Source organism: Diceros bicornis, chromosome 25 (assembly GCF_020826845.1).
Source record: "Diceros bicornis minor isolate mBicDic1 chromosome 25, mDicBic1.mat.cur, whole genome shotgun sequence".
NCBI lineage: Eukaryota > Metazoa > Chordata > Mammalia > Perissodactyla > Rhinocerotidae > Diceros > Diceros bicornis.
In genome coordinates, this window is record NC_080764.1 from 13,868,045 (window position 1) to 13,889,426 (window position 21,382).

At 37.4% G+C, this 21,382-nt stretch overlaps 1 protein-coding gene across 10 annotated transcripts in view; it reads left to right on the top strand.

Moving 5' to 3' along the window:
- Window positions 1-21,382, top strand: part of RBFOX2 (RNA binding fox-1 homolog 2) — a 267,307-nt gene that overhangs the window by 187,088 nt on the left and 58,837 nt on the right. For all 10 annotated transcript variants that reach the window (XM_058568454.1, XM_058568455.1, XM_058568453.1 and 7 more), the window contains one exon: window positions 17,024-17,248. In XM_058568454.1, coding sequence (XP_058424437.1) covers window positions 17,024-17,248 — 225 coding nt within the window. The remainder of the gene's footprint in view (window positions 1-17,023; window positions 17,249-21,382) is intronic.

Below are 21,382 nucleotides of genomic sequence, written 5' to 3' on the forward strand. Positions count from 1 at the left end.
AGCTTCTCTAATTTGCTTTTAATAAATCTTAGTGTTGTTAAAGGATTATTTTAAGGAAACGCAGAAGTTCATTAACCCATGTCCTTTCTCAAAATAAAAATTAGCCTGGAATTCTAGAACGAACTTACGGTTGAAAACTTTTGCAGAAAATAAATCATGACTTCGGGGTCACGATGATAGATACTTTCACTTGCCTCCCATTCTTGTAACACTCCACTGCACTGATAATATAGAAGTACAAAAAGAAATAAACCAATAGCAGCAAATAGAAAAGGATGAAGAGTGATATTACTAATAAGCAAGGGAGTTAAACAGATTTCTGGAAAAATTAAAGCAAATGGGAACCAATGGAGGGATGAAGAAACTAAAGCCTGACAATTAGTACAAGGAGGCTGCTAGGGGTATGGAAGCCAGCCTGCCCAGCAGGAACCCCAAAGAGGCTCCGGGCTCAGAGCAGGAGTGAAGAAGGGATGGAAAACCGGGATTCCAGTATATTATAGAGGGATAACTCAACTACTTGGCATTGCCCTAGCTTTTCCAACACCTTCCCAGTGGAAGTAGCCAGCATTTACTGTGCTGCCCCCTTTTTCCAGCAATAAAAAAAGGAAAACCAAAAACCCCAGACTGTTGGACTCCAAAGGAATTGATCAGTATGTTTGGGGAAATTTAATTCTTTTTGTATTAAATATTAGCACCCCCTTTTTTAGTCTGATATTTGGGGAGGAGGTCAGTCCACACTTTCCTAGCAGCATACACTAAAATGAAGCCTGCCACATGACATGCTGTTCCTTATCTCGTACTGAATTCCCAGTTAGAATTTTAAGTCCAGGGAGAGACCTAATCAGACAACAGATTTACTTCCACAGTAGCAGAGGAAACCCACACCAGCTTACCAATTCCTTATCCCTGGATCACCAATATATGAGGATCATTAGCCATATGAAAAGAATTTTCAACATGAAAGAGACCAGAAGAAACAAAAAGAAAATCTGACCCAAAGGGAAACAGATAATCCAGGGAACAGAGGAAAATTTAAGGATTCTAACTAATATAGTCAGATTCAAGAAGATAATACATTCTTAAAACCAGTACTGGGTGTAATGAAAAGGGAACAATTTGGGAATGTGAGAGAGAGTTAGAGATTAGGAATGTCGTTGTCAAAAGAAGCATGCCACAGGAGGATAGAAAATAGAGTTGAAGATATCTCCCAAAATGTAGAGCTTTAAGACAAGGAGATGGAAAATACAAGATATAAGACACAGATGGTTTCCTTAGCCCATATACCGTTTTCTAGGAGCCTGAGACAAAACCTTCCCTGCTGACACTTTATTGGGGAGTGGAATCTCAGGAAAGCAGGGGTGAGGAAAGAGGGCTGAAACGAGGAAGAAAGGCTGGCCAAAGCTTGTTACAGGCGTGGCGGACTACATAGTTTCAGTAGAAGCCTTGAAAGAGGTTGTAGAGAGCCATCACTCCTCTGGCCAGTCCATCCAGAGAGAGTGTGGAGAGGTGTTTCATCTGCTGGTTTCCTCTCGTCTCCTGCTCCTCCCTGTTCTGATCCCGCACAGTTACTCGCCTGACCCCTTCAGGGGCTCCAGCGGGAGGCCAGGTCCTATACACTGTATGCGCAGATCTGCAGAGTGACATGTCATCTAAGCCTGGAGAGATGGGAGGGGTCAGCAACTCTTAGTGTGGCCTTGGAACATCTGCCTTTTAAGAAACAATTAAAAGAAGGTCTCTCCAGAGCCAGCCATGATGGCCTAGTGGTTAAAGTTTGGCACGCTCTGCCTTGGTGATCCAGGTTTGGTTCCCAGCCGCAGAACCACACCACTCGTCTGTCAATAATCACGCTGTGGTGGCGGCTCACATAGAAGAACTAGAAGGACCTACAACTAGAATATATAACTGTGTACTGGGGCTTTGAGGAGGGGGAAAAAAAAGAAGGAAGGTTGGCAATAGATATTAGCTCAGGGTGAATCTTCCCAGCAAAAAATAAATAAATAAATAAAAAGAGAGTCTCTCCCAAGAGGGCTGGCAAAGGGAAGGGTAAGAGGCTGCCGTATTTTATCATAAGCTCTTCTGTACGCATTCAATTTGCTATCATGTACGTTTATTAATTTGATAAAAATTAAATTTAAAAAGGGAACATAAATTACCAGAAACACCCTAGAAATAACTATCAAAGATCTTTTAGAATGCATTTGGGAAAAAAAAAAAAGGTACTTCCAATATTGACAGATAAAATCCGATTAGTAGTTTGCATCAGGATCATCTTTTTAAAGAAAATTGGACTTCTAGAATTGATCCTTTCTCTTTTCCCTCCCATTCTTGCCTCACTCCCCATTACCCTACGGGTCTGAGGTCTGGGAGTCTTCTGCTCCTCCCCTGCCCACTGCCAGGCTCTGCTGAGTCTGCCTTTGGCTTGTCCTGGCACTTGTGCCCTCATCTGCTTCCCTGTGCCTCGACTGTAGTCGTAGTCTTATTATTAGTCCCTTCAAAGTTTGTAGTACCCTTCTAACAGATCTCTCTCTCTCTTCTCTTCCTCATGTCACCTTTGTTTCCCCATGCTGAGTGGGTTTTAGTCTCTCTCTACTAATTTTGGTTATAACTTTAAAAGAAATAACAAAAGTCTGTAGTTATTTATATATTCTGTTAGATTCAACATATCTGTTTTTCTCCTTTAACAATTATTTACTGAGTGCTTTTAAGGCAGTCACTGGGGATGCAAAGATGAATTAGACCTGGACAGTTACCTGCCCTCAAAGAGTCCATGTTCTGTAGAGGTGATAGATATGTTAACAAATAACTGTAATAGAATATAAGTGCTACAATAGAGTTACATATTTGGTTCAGGAGGGATGAGAGGAGGGAATGATTTTTTTTCCTATTTGAGTGAATCAGAGAAACCTCAGAGAGCAGTAGATGATTGAAGTAAATATTAAAGAGTGTGTAAGAGTTAGCCAGAAGGGTAGGAAGGAGAAAGGCTTTCTAAGCAGAAAGAATAGTAGGTGCAAAGAAACTGGAGGGTGAAACAGCACAAGGTGTCTTTCAGGATTTGATTCACACAAGAGTACCACCTGGGCTGAGCCACTGTCATCTCTCAAGTGGGTCGTTACGATAGCCTCCTTACTGGTCTCCCTGCTTCTGTCTTTGCTGAGTGATCCATTTAAAACCTAAATCTGACCACACCTCTTCTCTGCTCAGAACTCTCACTGGAGAGTAAAGCCAAAATCCCTGTAGGGGCCATAAGCTTTCCAAGATTTCTACCTGACACTGCTCTTTCCCCGCTGCCATCTTTCTCACTTCGCCTCCTGCTGCTCTGTTCCTTGGTTATCCCAGTTCAATCACATGGGCCTCCTCGCTCCTAGTTCCTAGAGTAAGCTAAGCATGTTTTCACCTCTGAGCCTTTGCATTTGTGTTCCCTTTGTCTGGAGTGCTCTTCCCCCAGATAGACACATGGCTTGCTCCCTGAATTTCTTCAGGTGTCTGCTCAAATGTTACCTTCCCTGACCCCCCTGTATCAAAAGCGATCTCTCCAACCCCAATACTCTCATACCCTCTTTCTTGCTTTATTTTTCTCCGTAGCACACCATCTTTTTCTTGTTTTGCTTGCCTGTTTATTGTTTGTCTCTCCCTACTAGAATGTAAACTCCATAAGGGCAGGAACTTTGTCTGTCATCACTGTTTCCCCAGCATCTAGAATAAAGTGTCTAACGCATGGTAGCTACTCAGTAAATATTTGATGGCAAGAACTGAAGCTGAATAGACGAAGGATCCAAGGGGCATGACTTCCTTACAAAGGTGTTTAGACTTGAGACTGTAGGCGTTGAGGAGTCTAGGATTTTTTTGTGTGTGTGTGTGAGGAAGATCAGCCCTGAGCTAACATCCAGGCTAATCCTCTTCTTGCTGAGGAAGACCGGCTCTGAGCTAATATCTATTGCCAATCCTCCTCCTTTTTTTTTTCCCCCAAAGCCCCAGTAGATAGTTGTATGTCATAGCTGCACATCCTTCTAATTGCTGTATGTGGGACGCGGCCTCAGCATAGCCGGAGAAGCAGTGCGTCAGTGCGCGCCCAGGATCCAAACCTGGGCCGCCAGTAGTGGAGCGCACGCACTTAACCGCTAAGCCACGGAGCCGGCCCAGGAGTCTAGGGTTTTAAGAAGAGAATTAATAACAATATCTGAGGGACCGGCCTGGTGGCGTAGTGGTTAAGTGCGTGCGCTCCACTTTGGCGGCCTGGGGTTCGCAGGTTTAGATCCCGGGTGCACACTGACACACCACTTGTCGAGCCATGCTGTGGTGGCGTCCCATATAAAGTAGAGGAGGATGGGCACGGATGTTAGCCCAGAGCCAATCTTCCTCAGCAAAAAGAGGAGGATTGGCATCAGATGTTAGTTCAGGGCTAATCTTCCTCACCAAAAAGAAAAACAAAAAAACCCACCAATGTCTGATTGAGATTTTATTTTAGAAAGATCATTCTGGCAGCTGCTTGGAAAATTGGTTAGGTTGAGGTTAAGTTAGAAAGGGAAACTATTAAAGATTCTTGGGATAGCCTGGGTGAGAGTTGCTGAGAACAGAGATTCTCATTTTTCTTTCCGTTTCACATAGTACATAACATGGACTCTCACATGTAGCCTTTCAATTAATATATGTATTTATTAGAACTGTAATAACTCATTTCCTGTGGTAAATACATATGAATGATTATATTGTGGTAAGCTTTCTGCAGAGTTCCTTAAAGCTATTCAAAGAAGGGTTCCTGTCTTTTTCACAGACTTACTACTTCAGAATCAGGTATTCATCTACCTGGTTAATTCAATTTAGCAAGCATTTTCTAAAGATCCACTATTATGTGCTTATCATTTGGTGAGGAAGCTATGACGAAGAAGTATCTGATTCAGTCCCCAGTCTGTTTAGGGGCTTGTGAAATGAACAGAGGAAATATAATGTAACCATCATGTAACTATGGTTGTAGAGAAAATGCAGTTTGGTTCTAGGAAGAGTATAGGGAAAAATTTTGTTTGTTACTGCATATACATATAGATCATATGAATTACTCATTTTAAAGAGGGGACTATAATAGAACATCCAATGCACAATCTATAAAGAATAATTAAATATTTTATGATTCAGGGGGCACTACAAAATCTTGCTAATGTTTTATTCTGAACCTGAGTTCTGGCTATTTTCAAGGATATTCCAATTTAACATATAGAAGACGCAAACTTAATTGTCCGTGAAGACAAAATAAAGAATAAATTAATTTAAATTGTAGTGAAAAGTTCGGTTGAGGAAAAGAATAGTCATCTATGCATTGTATAAATCACTAATTACATTGCATAGAATAGACAGCAAACCATTAATTGTATATAGGGGCCGTCCGTTTCCAAGGAAGCAGGTAGCTGACCCAGAGTCTCTCTTGTGGTTTCTTGTTGCAAATGGAGGCCATGATTCATGGGTGTTTGAGGTTCTAAATACTGCTTTAAGGAGATGTGAAAGAAAGAGCTTTTAAGAGGTTGGAGATTTTAAGACCATTATAGAGTTTGTCATTTTTAACCTAATAGACTATTGGTTTGCATGACTTTGTTCTGAAATATTTATTTTTCTGTTTAAATATTCATTGCTTTGAGATGGCAGAACTCAGCCTCAGGGGAGAGGTCAGGCTGGCGTTTCTCTCTGAGTAATTTGAAAGAGGTGTGTGTGTGTGTGTCTGTGTGTGTGTGTGTGTCTGTCTGTCTTTGAGTGATTTGGTGGCGAGTTTGCAGTATTCTTGTTGACCAGGCCTATACCTGTCCTTAGAGTTGTATATACCAGATCCTCTTTTATTTTTATTTATTGTCTGTTTGCAAGAGCTTGAGAGTGCACTTAGACCCCTCCTGCACTCCATCACCCCTTCTTGTGGCTGTAGCACACTCATACTTTGGGTCCTGGTCCTTCGATTATACCCACTCCAAAAGAAGGACCCATTATCAGGCATGCATTTCAGTAGGTTTGTATTTTTAGAAAACATGTTTATTCTCTTATTTGTGGCTTTCATAGAAGAAGGTAATTCTCTACATTCAGGTAGTTTACATTTATGGCCACAATTACCTTCCTTTCATAACCTTCTCCCTCCCTAATCTCTGTCCTTCTTCTGGAGGTATAAATGCTTCAGAGCATTTTCTGGAGACACCTGCCACCACCGTACTTCTCTCCCATTCTGCCCAGCCAAAGCCTCTAAAGCCAGTGCTTCTCAGTGCTTTAGCCAAACCACCTAAACCTAGACTACCAGGGCCCTACTCTAGCACACTGAATCATAATCTGGGGAAAGGATCTTGTTTTTTAAAAAAAATATGTTCCCAGAGTGATTGTTATACACAGTAACATATGAGAATCTCTGCCCTCAAGGAACCAGGTAACAGATGAGTTTGTGGGTATAGGGGGCTGGGTATAGTGGAAGTGGGTCCATACTGTATGGGCTTAGTGATGATATTGTTGAGACTGCATCAGGAATAGATGTGTCCCTGGACTCCTTTCTAGGAATCAGATAATACTTTCCCTTAAATTTAATATTTCGATTGGTAATTGTCTTTTTATTACTATAATCATTATCTTGTAATCATTAAATCTGTTTTTGTAAGCTTCCTTGGGATCCCAGCCATCTACCAAGTTACTGACAACCCAAGTGAAAAGTGAACTGTTAGAGTTCAACTTGAACATAAAAATTGGAGACTACATAGAAACTTCATGTATAGGTTTTTCCTCCCAATTTCTAATTTACCTACAGGTTGTCTGACATCTTGTGGCCCTGTGCATAATTTATATTCATTGTGTAAGAGAAAATACATTACTTTTATCTCACTTACTTTTGCTACTGTTAAATTTAAGTATGTAGGTAAACTGAAACTCTAGAATGAATTTTGCCTTATGTCTAGTAAATGGGCCTTATTTTGTCTTTGTACATGCTTATTCATCCATTTTATTTCCCTGGGTTTTCTTCTTGGTCTATCATTTTTCTCCAAAATTTTTAAAAATTATTTTAATTGATTCTAGATTATCTTAAATCCAATGTTCTGTCCTTATCTTTCTGTGATAACAGTTATGTAGCTCTTTTTTCCTTTGGGCACAGACATCTGGACAGAAGTCACTGCTTTTAGTACAAGAACTGAGAAGAATGATAGACCTTTGCTTAGGCACTCGCAACTGAGAGCTTTTTGTAAGCTCTTTGTTACAAAGGCAGGTAGAGTTTGAAATCCAAGCCTGTCTAAGCAAATCCCAGGGGATAAAAATGATATATTTTGTAAAATACTTAAAGGCAAAAATGTTTCCTTTCTATTACAAACCTACAAACCTAGAGAATTAGTTTCCATTTATCTACAGCATTAGGAAAAGGATTGGTGACGTTGGCAGTGGTGGTGAAGGTGGTGAACGGGTGAGAAGATGCTCTTCCTAAATAACAAAGTGATTCTTTTTATGATGGTGTGAATAAAATCGATATTGATCTGTTTCTGTTGATGATCTGTTCTGATCATAGATGTAATATAGGAATTGGGAGACTTTTCTCTTAAGATAAGATTTGTAGTCTGTTGATTAGAAACAGCACATTTGCAGATTAGGTCTATTAGTGGGACCAAAATTCCCAAACTGAAAAAATTAGAATGAAGTTGAAAAATAAATGGAAAGATATAAAAAAACAGAAATACCCTTCTATCTCTAAGATTACATAAACTTTATCCTAGAAAAATGAAGACAGTTATATTTTGGGCCATTCTTGCTGTGTTCTCATATAGTACTTTATGCTTAGCTTTATTTGTAGCACAAATAACATTGATGTAATTATTAATTTACATGCCTTTTTCACCATTTAAATTTGGTCCTACAAAAGCAAAATCTTATTTTTGCCCTGGTCCTCCCCCCCCCCCATGTTAAAGACTAGCATGTTGTAGATGTTTAAATGTCAGTAAGTAATTGATTCAAATAATACTCAGAATAATTCACTAGGAAAGAGAATATGCTTAAGAAACAATGACACAACAGAGTCATTAACCCCAAGCAGTATGACTTGTAAATAATGAGAAAACTTTTCTTTAAAGTATTGGTAAAGGTGAGTAGGTGAATAGGTCCTGAATGGTTCACAACTGTAAGTCTGAAAAAATTGTCTTGTTTTGCCTTGTTCTCTGTAACTGGTAACAAGGTTGGTTACCAGATTCTTTCAGTTCCCCCACACAACATCTCTAGATTCTGTTTCCTTTGCCCTACTACACTTGTTTAGGCCCACATGTCTTCTCCAGTATGTTGCAAAAGCCTCTTCCTTCTGCCTCCTGATTGTCCCCTCTCTAATATATCCCACATACTGTTAACATCACATAAGCTATGATTCTGTTATTCCCTTATTTCGATGGTTCTTCATTGTCAAGAAATAGTAGTTAAAATCATCACTATCTAACTGATTTGGATATTGGGATACTTAATACATAGAGCAGGGCCGGCCCCGTGGCTTAGTGGTTAAGTACGTGCACTCCACTACTGGCGGCCCGGGTTCGGATCTGGGCGCGCACCAACGCACCACTTCTCCGGCCATGCTGAGGCCGCGTCCCATGTACAGCAACTAGAAGGATGTGCAGCTATGACATACAACTGTCTACTGGGGCTTTGGGGAAAAAAAAGGAGGAGGATTGGCAATAGATGTTAGCTCAGAGCCGGCCTTCCTCAGCAAAAAGAGGAGGATTAGCACGGATGTTAGCTCAGGGCTGATCTTCCTCACAAAAAAAAGAAAAATACATAGAGCAAAATCTAAAGGATAAGGGAGAGGTTACAAATAAGTCTAGTTGACTGGAAAGATGGTTAACTCAATCAGCAGAAATAAGGAAAGAGGGTAATAAATTCACTTTTTAGACATGCAGAGTTTGTAGTATCCGTGGGACACTGAGGTGGAAGGATGCGGTCTGAGTTGGAGAGGAGCACCTGGAAGAGCTGGAAGCACGCACAGAGACCTAATCAGCTAGGATGCCTGGCACCATGTTAATGAGTTTCGCTTACTATCATTTAATCCTCACAACAGCCCTCTTAAGGAAGCCATCTGTTTTGCAGATGAAGAAACAGGCTAGAAAGGGTTAAGTAACTCATCCATCTCTGGTAAGAGGAATAGTTGAGATTTAAACTCAGGTCTGTCTTTCAGGCTCATGCTCTTTCTTCCTTTTACTCCACTTCATGTGAAAGCTGGGGAGAAAGGACATGAATGGACCTAAAAATATTCAGAAGTCACCCATAGGTAGGTAATGGCTGAAGCTCTGAGAGTGCTGTGGGTGAGGGAATAGACTGATAAAAGAGTTGAGACATGGTCCTTGGGTTATACCTGTTTCCTGTTTGCTGGGAACTATTTACTGTGCTAGTATATTTGAATTTAGAATGAAACCCTTTTGCATTTTTCACATTGTACACTGGAAGACCATATATGGTAATGTGTCGCCTCCATTACTACGTGTGATTTAAAGGAGAAAGACATCCTTCTTAGCTCCTATGTTTGCAAGATTCAAGGAAATCGTGTACCTAAAGCACAAGCACAAAAATGTTGGTTCTTTTCTTTCCTAACGGTGTTCTACAGGTTCTCTCTGCCTGCCCCAGCTCTCTGCTCTGATGTGATATCAACCCAGGATAACATTTGTTTCATTATTTATTATCCCTTGTAATGCTGTCTGCTCTAGCCAAACATAGCAGTTTGCTGTAGTATGCATACATGTAACTTTCCATCTTAATCTTCCTTAATTTAATAAATGTTTATTTAACACAATATTTATTAGACATCATATGGGATTCTACAATGCACAAACCGTCCCCACTCATCATAATGAAGCTTTTAGTAGAGATAAGACACACTATGTTAAGTGTAAGGCTTTGAATTTAAATGTCTTGTGCACATTAGTAGTGGAAGCTAAATGCTATGAAAATACAAGAGAGGAAGGAATTACTTCTAACTGGAATTGGGGAATGCACACACTTGCTCAAAGTCTGCTATATTAGACACTGTACTAGGTACTTTTGGTTGTTTATCTCATCTCAACTTCACAGTAGATAGCTGTTATGTCCGTTGTATAGTTGACAAAACTGAGGCTTAGTTTCTTGTTCAGAGTTACACAACTAAGAGGTCACTGAATCAGGATTCAACCCCAGGTTTATTTGGTTCTAAAGCTTAATCTCTTTCCTTTATACCATGGGTAAACAAACTATGGCCTGCACCCAAATCTGGCCACTGCCTGTTTTTGTAAGGCCCGCAAATTAAGAATGATTTTTGCCTTTTTAAATGCTTAGAAAAAATCAAAAGAAAAACCATCTTTTGAGATGTGAAAATTATATGAAATTTATATTTCAGTGTCCATGAATAAAGTTTTACTGGACCACAGCCATGCTCATCCGTTTACATATTATCTGTGGCTGCTTTCTTGTTGTAACAGCAGAGTCAAGTAGTTGTATCAGAGCCAGCAAGGACTAAGGATTACTATCTGGCCCCTTACAGAAAAACTATGCTGACCCCTGCTTTATGCCATACTTCCTTTCTAGAAATAGCTTCATGGAGAAGGGATTATTTGAGTTGATCCTTTATGGCCAGCTAAATTTCGTTATACATGAATGTTCTTGATATAGGATACAGCATGGGGAAAGGCACTGATCCGTGCTATAGCAGTCTGGCTGTGATTTGGGAAAGTGCCGTATTTGGGAAATATTGAATAGTCTAGATTCATTGCAACACAGAATTATAGTTAGGAGTTGTGTATGATATGACTGGGGAGAAAATGGTTGAAGATCTCGCTGGAGATGCCACGTAGAGGAGTGACTAAGAACACCGGCTTTAGAATTGGCTTGGATTTAAATTTGAGTCTGCTTATGACAGTTAGTAGCTGAGTGGTTTTTGATAAGATACTTAACCTTTATAAATGTCACTTTCCTTATTTGTAAAAGGAGAGTAATGGGAATACCTATTTTATGGGGTTGTGAGAATTTAATGAGTTAATATATATCAAGTGCTTAGTGTATTGCCAGATACATAATAAACGTTCATTAAATGTAAGCTGCTAATACAGGTAAGGGAGGATGTAGAGGAGTTTAGAATGTGTTTAGTGGACGATGGTGACGCTTATGTCACCGATTTGGTACTCATACCTGTTGCTCTGACTTGTGTTGGAGTTTTGCCTATGTTTACGGTAGCCTCCCTAATGTGATTGTAAACTCCTGAGAGGCAGATTTCTGCCTTTTGTTATGATGTCTTCAGTGCCTGTGACAGTTCTGGACCCATGGTAGGTTTTAGTGCATGTCTTAGAATTGAAATAGAATCTCAAATATCTCTTGCCATTGCCTTTTCAGCTGATTGATCATTCTAGAAACTTCTTTAGTGGATTTTTCTTTTTTGCTAGTTCGTTTCCATACCACTATAATTTTGTATCTGTGTAGATTGTTTTCTTAAATATTGTTCCATATATATGGTCATTAAGGTTTTTTTATTTCATATAACGTCCATTACAGTGGCATCTAGTAGGATTTTAATATTTGCTAATTTGTGGAAGTTTGGCCCCATGATCTACCTGGTGATTGTAGTGGTTAAGAACAACTTTTATTGGCAGTATAGGGTTTTAGTCACTTCATACATGTTATCTTACCAGTTCTTCACAGCAACAGAATGGCGTTAACACTGGTACAAAACAGAGTAGATGAAGAAATTGAAGCACAGAGAAGGTAGGTAGTATTGAAGTATACTTAAGTTTTTATAGCTATAGTAAGAGGCAAAGCTGAGATTCAAATTCTGTTCTAACCATACAGTCCAGCATTGTCTTTGGTAAAATATGAAGTTCATTGGGTCTCAGATAGATTTGATAATATTTTAGGTAGTGTCTAAGTAATGGAATAAACAGATTTGTTTGTATTGAAGAATAATACATTTAAAAAATTGTTACCAGTCTTGATAACCCACACATTCCTTTCCTATGTGGGTATCATCTTGGGCTTTAATCAAAGATGGCAAATTAAGTCACAGGGGCTGCATTCTGTATGAAATAAAATACTATTTTTTGTCCTCTTAATATTTAATTTCTCTTCTTAAACCTTTTTGTAGGTAATATAATGATGAAATGACAGGATATTGAATTGGTTTGTTGAATAATTATTGAAATATCAAGTAATACTACAACTCAGATTTGTCTGTTTCATGTAGCTCTCTTCGGGGTTTTATTTTTTTTTTCCAGTTATTCAAAAATAACTTTAGAAAAGCAGCTTTCTCATTCATTTGTGTCTTCTTACTTTTTAAACCAGAGGATTAGAAAAGTAGGCAGCTTTTTTGGAAATTTGGAAGATCTGACTTTTTAGTATAGTTGTAAATTATATTGCTGATGGGAATGCAGTTAATCAAAGAATTGCTTTGTTTGTAATTTCCTGTAGTGAATTCATGTGGATACTAGGAGGATTAGGTGCAACCTGCTCTTTCTATCCTCACAGTTAGCTTTCTACAAGATGGGAACACCGTTCATCTTAGATGCTCTGCTTTATTATTCTGCTGGTGCGAAACCCTAAAGCAAGAGTAGTACTATATGACTGTATGCCAGCATTGTTCCAAGAGCTGAGCAAAACCTCCTGCCTCGGGAAGCTTGCGTTCTAGTAGAGGAGACAAAATAAATGAAGACAGTATTGGGGTTGAAATTTTAGAGGTCAGGGTAGTCAACATCTGAGCAAAGACACGAGGGAGGTGTACAAGGCAGCAAACATTGGAATACCTATGGCACAGTTCTGTGCTGGGCACACGGAAAGAATAAAAACTAGCCCTGCTTTCAGAGAACTTTCATTTTATTGGGATACACTGATAAGAACTAAAAGGTAACTATAGTTTATTTTTCCTCTCATCTTTCATATAAAGTCATAATTTATATTCTAGGGAAGAAAGGAGTTATAGTTAAATCTTTATTACATTCTTGTTAGGTGAGGTAGAAATTTTATTTGCATAGAACTCTTTATTGTCTTAATCTCATGGAAGAGAAAGTTTATAGACTGTGAAATTAGGGAAAAGAGAAATTGTGTCTAATCTTGTGGACTACAAGAAGTAGTTAATTCATTTTCTTAGATGAGTTATACTTAAGCTGCTTAGTATAAGGTATTAAAAACAAAACATTTTCATACAAACATAGAGGTAAATTCTCCCCTAGAAATAATCATGCGAACTGTTATCTCATAGTTTGTCTGGGGGCTATAGTACTTCTCTTCTGAACTTATAACTCTGGAATGTGGCCTGGAAATTTAATAGAAATCTGAAACCATTTAACATGTTAAATAATAATAATAATATACACTTGGGGAAATTTTCACACGTTGAAGAATATATGAGATGAAATGTGAACTCACTCCTATCCCAATTTTATTTGCTTAGTATGTAATTGTAATGGTTGTTTTTGTTTAACAAAAATTAAAAACATTCCTGTAAGTAACAAAATAATCTACCAAGAATTTCTTCTTGACCTCCTAACAGAGGTTCACATTTCCCTTCTTTTCGAAAAACAGTTCAGCCTCTGCCTGTCTTGCATTTCTTTGAAACACATAGTGCCAAGGCTACAAGTGGATCCTACAAAATGTTTTTACGTTTCTTCCTCCATCTCCCACTGCTAATTGATGTATTTATTCAGTTGTCTGAGCCAGCTTCATCAGGACTACCCCTGTGGGAGAGTTAATATTGTGTACTTGTGTGCCAGAGTGTCATTCCCAGCAGGGCCGAGGTGGAGGCTGGAGTAAGAGGTGAGTCTGAGAGGAGCAAACTCAGAGCATTAGAAGTCCTTTTGCCATATTAATCATAACTGGGAAACAGTATCTTTTAGCCTTTATCAAGTTTTTAGTAGACCCTTCCTGTGTCCTATAAGATTATATTTATGCCTGCAGTTGGAGTATAGATCTATGAAGACCTTTGGTGCTTTTATTCTCTTTCATTCACCAATCCATTTGAATTTGAATTTTCTCTTTCATATCTATCTTCAGGCCCATAAATCCTCTGAGGGCTTCTGCAGTAGTATGCTTCATGCAAGTAGGTAGGTAGGTAGGTAGGTAGGTAGCACTGAATGATTTGAAGAAGGGAGGGAATAATTTTATTTCTCTTTTAGGATGCCCAGAATAGCTAAGGAGAAAGCATACAATACCTCAACCTAGAGATAATGAAAAAGACTTAAATAGTGATAGGTGACAAAGATAGTTTTTTCCCCTGAGAAATTATGGATAAAAATTGAAGGTTTTCATAGCATAGTTTCTAAGAACTAAACAAAGGGAAGATTTTTATGTAAAGCAATCCTTAGTACCATGTAGAAATCATTCTTGGACACTGGAGACAGCTGAATTTTGATGCTGTGTAACTTGAGAATGAAAGACAGTTATGAATTTTTGTCTCTAGATAATGTCACTACCATTTTCTTAAGAATGGCACAATAATTCAGTGCTTTGGCATATTGGCTTACTCTTATTGATTACATTTTTTGTCAGTCTCTTATATTAAAAAACATTTTGCTGGGGCCGGCCCGGTGGCGCAAGCGGTTAAGTGCGCGCGCTCCGCTGCGGCGGCCTGGGGTTCGCTGGTTCGGATCCCGGGCGCGCACCGACGCACTGCTTGGTAAGCCATGCTGTGGCGGCGTCCCATATAAAGTGGAGGAAGATAGGCACAGATGTTAGCCCAGGGCCGTCTTCCTCAGCAAAAAAAGAGGAGGATTGGCGGATGTTAGCACAGGGCTGATCTCCTCACAAAAAAAAAAAAAAAACATTTTGCAGGCTTTTTTTTTTTTTTTTAATTCTTGTTGCCTTTTTTTTTTTTAATAATTTTATTTATTTATTTTTCCCCCAAAGCCCCAGTAGATAGTTGTATATCATAGCTGCACATCCTTCTAGTTGCTGTATGTGGGACACGGCCTCAGCATGGCCAGACAAGCGGTGCGTTGGTGCGCACCCGGGATCCGAACCCGGGCCGCCAGTAGTGGAGCGCGAGCGCTTAACCGCTAAGCCACGAGGCCCACCCTTTGCAGGCTTTATTACAAGAACTTTGGGGAATTTTGGATAGATATATTTACTGTTTTGATTGTGGTGGTGATTTCATGAGTGTACATGTATATATGTGAAAACTTACCAAATTGTACACTATAGATAAATAGATGCAGTTATTGTGTATGTCAGTTATACCTCAATGAAACTTTTAAAATTTTTTTCTTGATTCAATGACAAAAAATTAGACTTATTTTGTTATTAATAGGTATTTCCATTTGTTAGTGAGATTGAGTGTTTTTGGCATATCAGCCATTTGTATTTCATCTTCTGTGAATTGTTCAGTTACATTCTTTGCCTCTTTTTCTGTTGTTGTGTGGGTTTCTTATCAATTTGTATAACTTACTCTTTCATTAGTGGTGATAACCCAGTGTGTCTGTCTTACCTGTGTCAAATATTTTCTCCCAGTTGGTTTTTCTTTTGACTTTTGGAGTTCGTTTCTCCTCCTTTCTTTTCCCCAGCCTCCTGTCTTTCCTCTCTTCTTTCCTTCCTGACTTACATGGCCAAATCTTTTTTTCTTTTTTCCTTTCTGGTTTTTAAGTTTCCGTCTTAATTAAGAATCCCATACACGCCAGTAATACTCCCTAGTTTTCTTATATTTTCATAGTTTTAGTTGTTATGTTAGATTTTATTCCTTCTGGAATTTTTTGGTATGGAGTATATGAGCTGAGGAGCTCATTTTATTTTCTTTCTGGTGGGTAGCCAGCTTTTATTAATACCATATGATAAATAAACCGTTTTTCCCCCACCGAATTGAAATGACACCTTTATCTTCTATTGTTTCCATATAAACTTATCTGTTTTAGGATTATCAGTATTCCATTAATCACTTTATATGTTCTTACTGTTTAATCACAGTAGTTTATGGCAAGTTTTAATATATGATAAAGTATGCCCCACTTCGTAGTTTTTCCTTTTCCGAACTTTCTTAGTTTTTCATACACAAATTAGACAAGTATTTAGTCCTATTTCCTGCCCTAGACACCATTTGCTTCTGATTGGAAATGACATTAGGTATACATTTTATTTTAGGAAAGTTTAACGTTTTTATGTTAAATATTCCTCCAGAAACACTTTTCCTCCAGAAACAAAGTGTATCTTTCTGTTTATTCAGGTCTTATTCTATTTTATATATTGTATGTTTTATAATATAAATTTTGTTACTTTTTTCAATAACTGGTTATTGCTAGTTTTAAAATAGTTACTAGTATAAATCTGACATTTTTATTATTAGATCTCCTAGTTTGTAGTTAATTCTCTTGGCTTTTCCAAGTATACAGCCATATTTGGAAGGATAACTTATCTTTATTACTTTTGTCTCCATTTCATTTTTACTGTCTTTCTGTATGTAGAAGGAATAATAGTGATAGGTGCAATTAACTTCTGATTTTTAATAATATTGATAAGTATTTCACAGTTTAATGTGATGTTGATGATTTTTTGTCTTATTTTTCTTTTGTTATAATTAACATGTAATAACATACTTACCAAGTGTTCAGTTTAATGAATTTTAACAATTTGATACCATCACGCATAACAAAATATATGACATTTCCATCATCCTAGAATGTTTCATAGTACCAAATTTCCATCACTGCTATCCCCACCCAAAAGAGAGACAGCTATTTTCTTACTTATGTTACCACAGATTAGTTTTTTCTTATATTTCATATGAATGGAATTATATAGTACATATTTTTGTGTGTCTGGCTTCTTTTATCAAATGCAATGTTAAGCTTCATCCATGTTGTTGTAAGGTAATTGTTTTTTTTTGTTTTGGTTTTTTTTGCTGTGTAGCATTCCGTTTTGTGAGTGAGACCACAATTTGTTTATCCGTTGATTTCAGTACAATCGTTTTCAATTTGGGGCTATTATGAATAGGGCTTCCATGAACATTCTTATACAAAAGAATTTTGTATACTCACCTTAAAAGTAATTATGTAATGAGAATTTAAAGCCACTTTTCTCCTTATTTTCTCTTTTTCACTATTTGTTTTAGGGTAACCAGGAGCCAGCAACAACTCCTGATGCAATGGTTCAGCCTTTTACTACCATCCCGTTTCCACCACCTCCACAGAATGGAATTCCCACAGAATATGGAGTGCCACACACTCAGGACTATGCCGGCCAGACCAGTGAGCATAACCTGACACTCTATGGAAGTACGCAAGCCCACGGAGAGCAGAGCAGCAACTCACCCAGCACACAAAACGGATCTCTTACGGTATGTGATTATGGAGTAGAAAATGGAAGGATGCGTGTCATCACGTTGAAATCTTCACCTTAATCATCATATCAGAAAGTCTTTTGAATTAATTTAGCATTTATGTTACACTATATAGCATTTATGTAATTTCAGTTCTACTCCAAGCATTGTAATTAGAAGATAAAGATTTAGAATTAAAACTCAACAGTCACTGCCCAGGAGCTTTCAATCTAGAGATGGGACAGACAATATAACAAGGTAAGGTGCAATGATGAGAATAAACTTAGGGGGATGCTGCTCTTTTCAGCTTCACCAGTAACCTTCATTTTGCAAAATCTCACGGTCACGTCTCTGTTCTCTCGTACGCAATCTCTCAGCAACATTCTACACATTACCGCCCCCTCCTCCTTTAAATACTTAGTCTCTTGCTTTCGTGACACTCCCTATTTTCCTCCTAAGCCCTGGAAGTTCTTTCCTGCTCTCTTTTGCTGGTTCTTTCTCTGTTCAACTTTTTAAATGTTGTAAGGCCTGGATCCTAGGACCCATTTCCTTCTTATTTTATATCCTCTCTATATGCAATTGTAGTATCACCTAGTTGCTCAAGCAAAATCTATGAGTCATTTTTTCCTTCTTTCTTTCCTTCGTCTCCACATCCAATCCATTAGCAAGTCTTGGCAACTATAACTCTAAAACCTTTTCTCACTTCAGCCTCTTTTCTTTATCTTAATACTATAGCTGGGTAGTGTACATGATTCAGAGCTCAGCTCCTCTGCCAGATCTCTTGGGTTTGAGTCCCACTGTGGTCCCTACTTAGCAGTATGACCTTGGGCCAATTATTTAATCTCTTTCTGCCTTGGCTTGCTCATCTGTAAAATGAAGACAGTAATATCTACCTCAAGTGGCTATTAGGAGATTTAAAAAAGTTTAATTCATCTAAGATGTTTATCATCATTGTTACCACTATAGTCCAAACCTCATCACTTATTTCCTATGTTACTGCTGCCTAACTTATCCGTTCTCCACATAGCAGCCAAGATAGTTTTTGTGGTTTTTTAAAATGCAAATAATGCTGTTTTCCTGCTTAACTCTAGTGATTCCCTAACATACTTAGAATAAAATCCAAACTCTGCCTGGTTTATTAATCCCTGGTCCCAACCTATCTCTTTGACCTCGCCTCTTACTACTAACTTGATAAAGTAAAAGAAATGTCATAAATTAACAATAGATGTGTATCACATATATATCATCATACAGCAAATCATGTTGTCTGTACATTTCCAAAGATAAAAATGTACTATACTCTGCATAGAAAGATCTGTCTCTAGTTTTTAGACTTCTTTTTGCCTTTCCTGTATCAGATTATCAGAAGGAGAGCTTTATTCAGCTTTTAAGCCACTTGATAAGATTTACCTCCCAATCAAAAGCCTTATAGTGGAAGCTTTTGTTGAATAAGGAGGGATTTAACCTGCAAATACTTTCCATTTTCTTTTATTAGGTATTAGACCACCAGAAGTCCATTATTTCTTTGAAAACATGTTATCTTTCCAGTGTTGATCAGTTATATATAAGCACATAATTTTGTACTTCGTAAGTAATGGACACAGTAGACAATTTATTTGTAAAGTCTAGGCATGATGGTAACAAATGAGGCTTTCCATAGCGTTTCTTCTAAAATCATGAATATACAGGCTGCTCTGTTAGGGCTGCATTTCCAAATCACTTTCAAATAGTTATGAACTCACAGACTTACCAGAATAACTGTGAAAAGAAAGAAAAAGAAGGAATAAAATATAAATCTAAGGCTTTATCAAAGTATTTTAATTACTAAATCTATTTTTTTACTAGTTATGAGTCCTTTTTTTTCTATTTTTATTTCTATTTTCTGTTTCTTGTTAAGTCAATTTTGGTAATTTGTGTCTTTCTAGGAATTTTTCTATTTCATCTAAATTGTCTATTTTGTTGGTATAAAGTTATGCTTAATAATAATCCCACGTAATTCTTTTAATTTATATAGCATCTGTAGTGATATCTCTCTTTCATTCTTGGTTTTGGTAATTATGTCTTCTCTCTTTTTCCCTTGGTCAGTCTAGCTAAGGTTTATTAATTGTGCAGCTCTTTCCAGAAAAACTAGCTTCTGTTTGCATTGGTTTCTTTATCTATTGTTTTTCTGTTTCGTATTTCATTGATTTCCATTCTGAACTTTATTATTTCCTTCTTTCTACTAGCTTTGGGTTTGATTGGTCTTATTTTCCTAGTTTCTTGAGTTGTAACCTTAGATCGTTAATTTTAGATTTTTTTCCTTTCTCATATGTGTTTAAAGCTATATATTTCCCTTTAAGTTTCCCTTAAGCTGCATCCCATAAAATGTGATATATTGTGTTTTCATTTTCATTCAGTTCAAGATATTTTTAAAATTTTTCTTATGATTTCTTCTTCGATCTTGGGTTACACAAAAGTGTGTTAATTTCCAAATGTTTGAGGATTTCCCAAGTTTCTTTATTTTGTTGATTATAATTTAATCCCGTCATGGTCAGAGAACATAGTTTGTATGATTTCAGTCTTTTTAAATTTATTGAGACTTGTTTTATGGCTTAGTGGGTGGTCTATCCAACAGAATGTTCCTAACCAATTGGCCCTTTTATCAAAATGAAATTTTTTTGTCTCTATTAATATTTCTTAAGTCTATTGTGTCTGATATTAATATAACAACTTCAGCTCTCTCATGATTACTATTTGCACAACATGTTTTTCCTTCATTTTGTTTCAAACTCTTTGAATCTAAGGTGTGTCTTTTGTAAAAAACATACAACTGGATCTTACTTTTTTATTGAGTCTGAAAATTACTGCCTTTTTATCAGAGCATTTAGTCTGTTTACATTTAATATACACGCATACCCTGGAGATATTGCCGGTTTGGTTCCAGACCACTGCAATAAAGCGAATGTTGCAATAAAGCGAGTCACACGAATTTTTTGGTTTCCCAGTGCACATAAAAGTTATGTTTACACTATACTGTAGTCTGTTAAGTATGCAATAGAATTATGTGTAAAAAAGCAATGGTACATACCTTAATTTAAAAATATTTTATTGCTTAAAAATGCTAACCATTTTCTGAGACTTCAGCAAGCTGTGATCTTTTCTGCTGGTGGAGGGTCTTGTGGAAAATGCAGTATCTGTGAAGTGCAATAAAGTAAAGTGCAATAAAACAAGGTATACTTGTAATTGTTAGTATGGGTAGATTTATGTCTGCCATTTTACTCTGTGTTTGTATATGTCTAATATCTTTTCTTGTTCCTCTAGTCCTTCTTTATTGGTTTCTGTTAAATAATTCTTACTGTACATTTTAAATCCCTTTGTGATTTTTTTAGTTAGTTATTTGTGTTGTTATTTTTGTATTTTCTTAGTTCCTGATCAAAGATTACATCTTTGACTTATCACAACCTACTGATGGATGTGTGTGTGTTATTCTGGTAAAATATAGCAGCTTTGATCCAATATAGCTCCATTCTTCACCATCTTTTTGGCTGTTATTGTCATATATATTACACCTATATATATATCTTAGAAGTGCAACAATACTATATTATAATTATTACTTTAAAGAATCCTATATTTTTAAAGAAATTTACCATTTTCAGTGATCTTCATATCTTCCTTGTGGATTTGAGTTATTTGCCTATGTCATTTCCTTTCAGCCTGTAGGACATCTTTTAGTATTTTCTGTAGACCATGTCCGCTTGAAACAAATTTTTTGTTTTGGTTTATCTAGGAATGTCTTTCTTTTGTCTTCATTTTTGAAGGATAGTTGTGCTTGGTTGACGTTTCTCCTGCACTCCCCAGTACTTGAAATCTGTCATCTCATTGCCCTCTGGCCTCTGATGAGAGTCAGCTGATTCTGATGAAAAGTCAGCTGTTAATCCTGTTGTTCCCCTTTATGTGATGAGTTGTTTTTCTCTTGCTGCTTTTAAGATTTTTTGTTTACCTTTGGCTTTGAGCAGTTTGACTCAGATGTGTCTAGGGTGGATCTTTTTGTTTTTATCATGCTTGGAGTCCGTTGAGATTTTTGGATCTGTAGATGAATGTTTTTCATCAAATTTGGGGAGCTTTTGAATATAATTTCTTCAAATCTTTGTTCTTTCCCTTTCTCTTCTC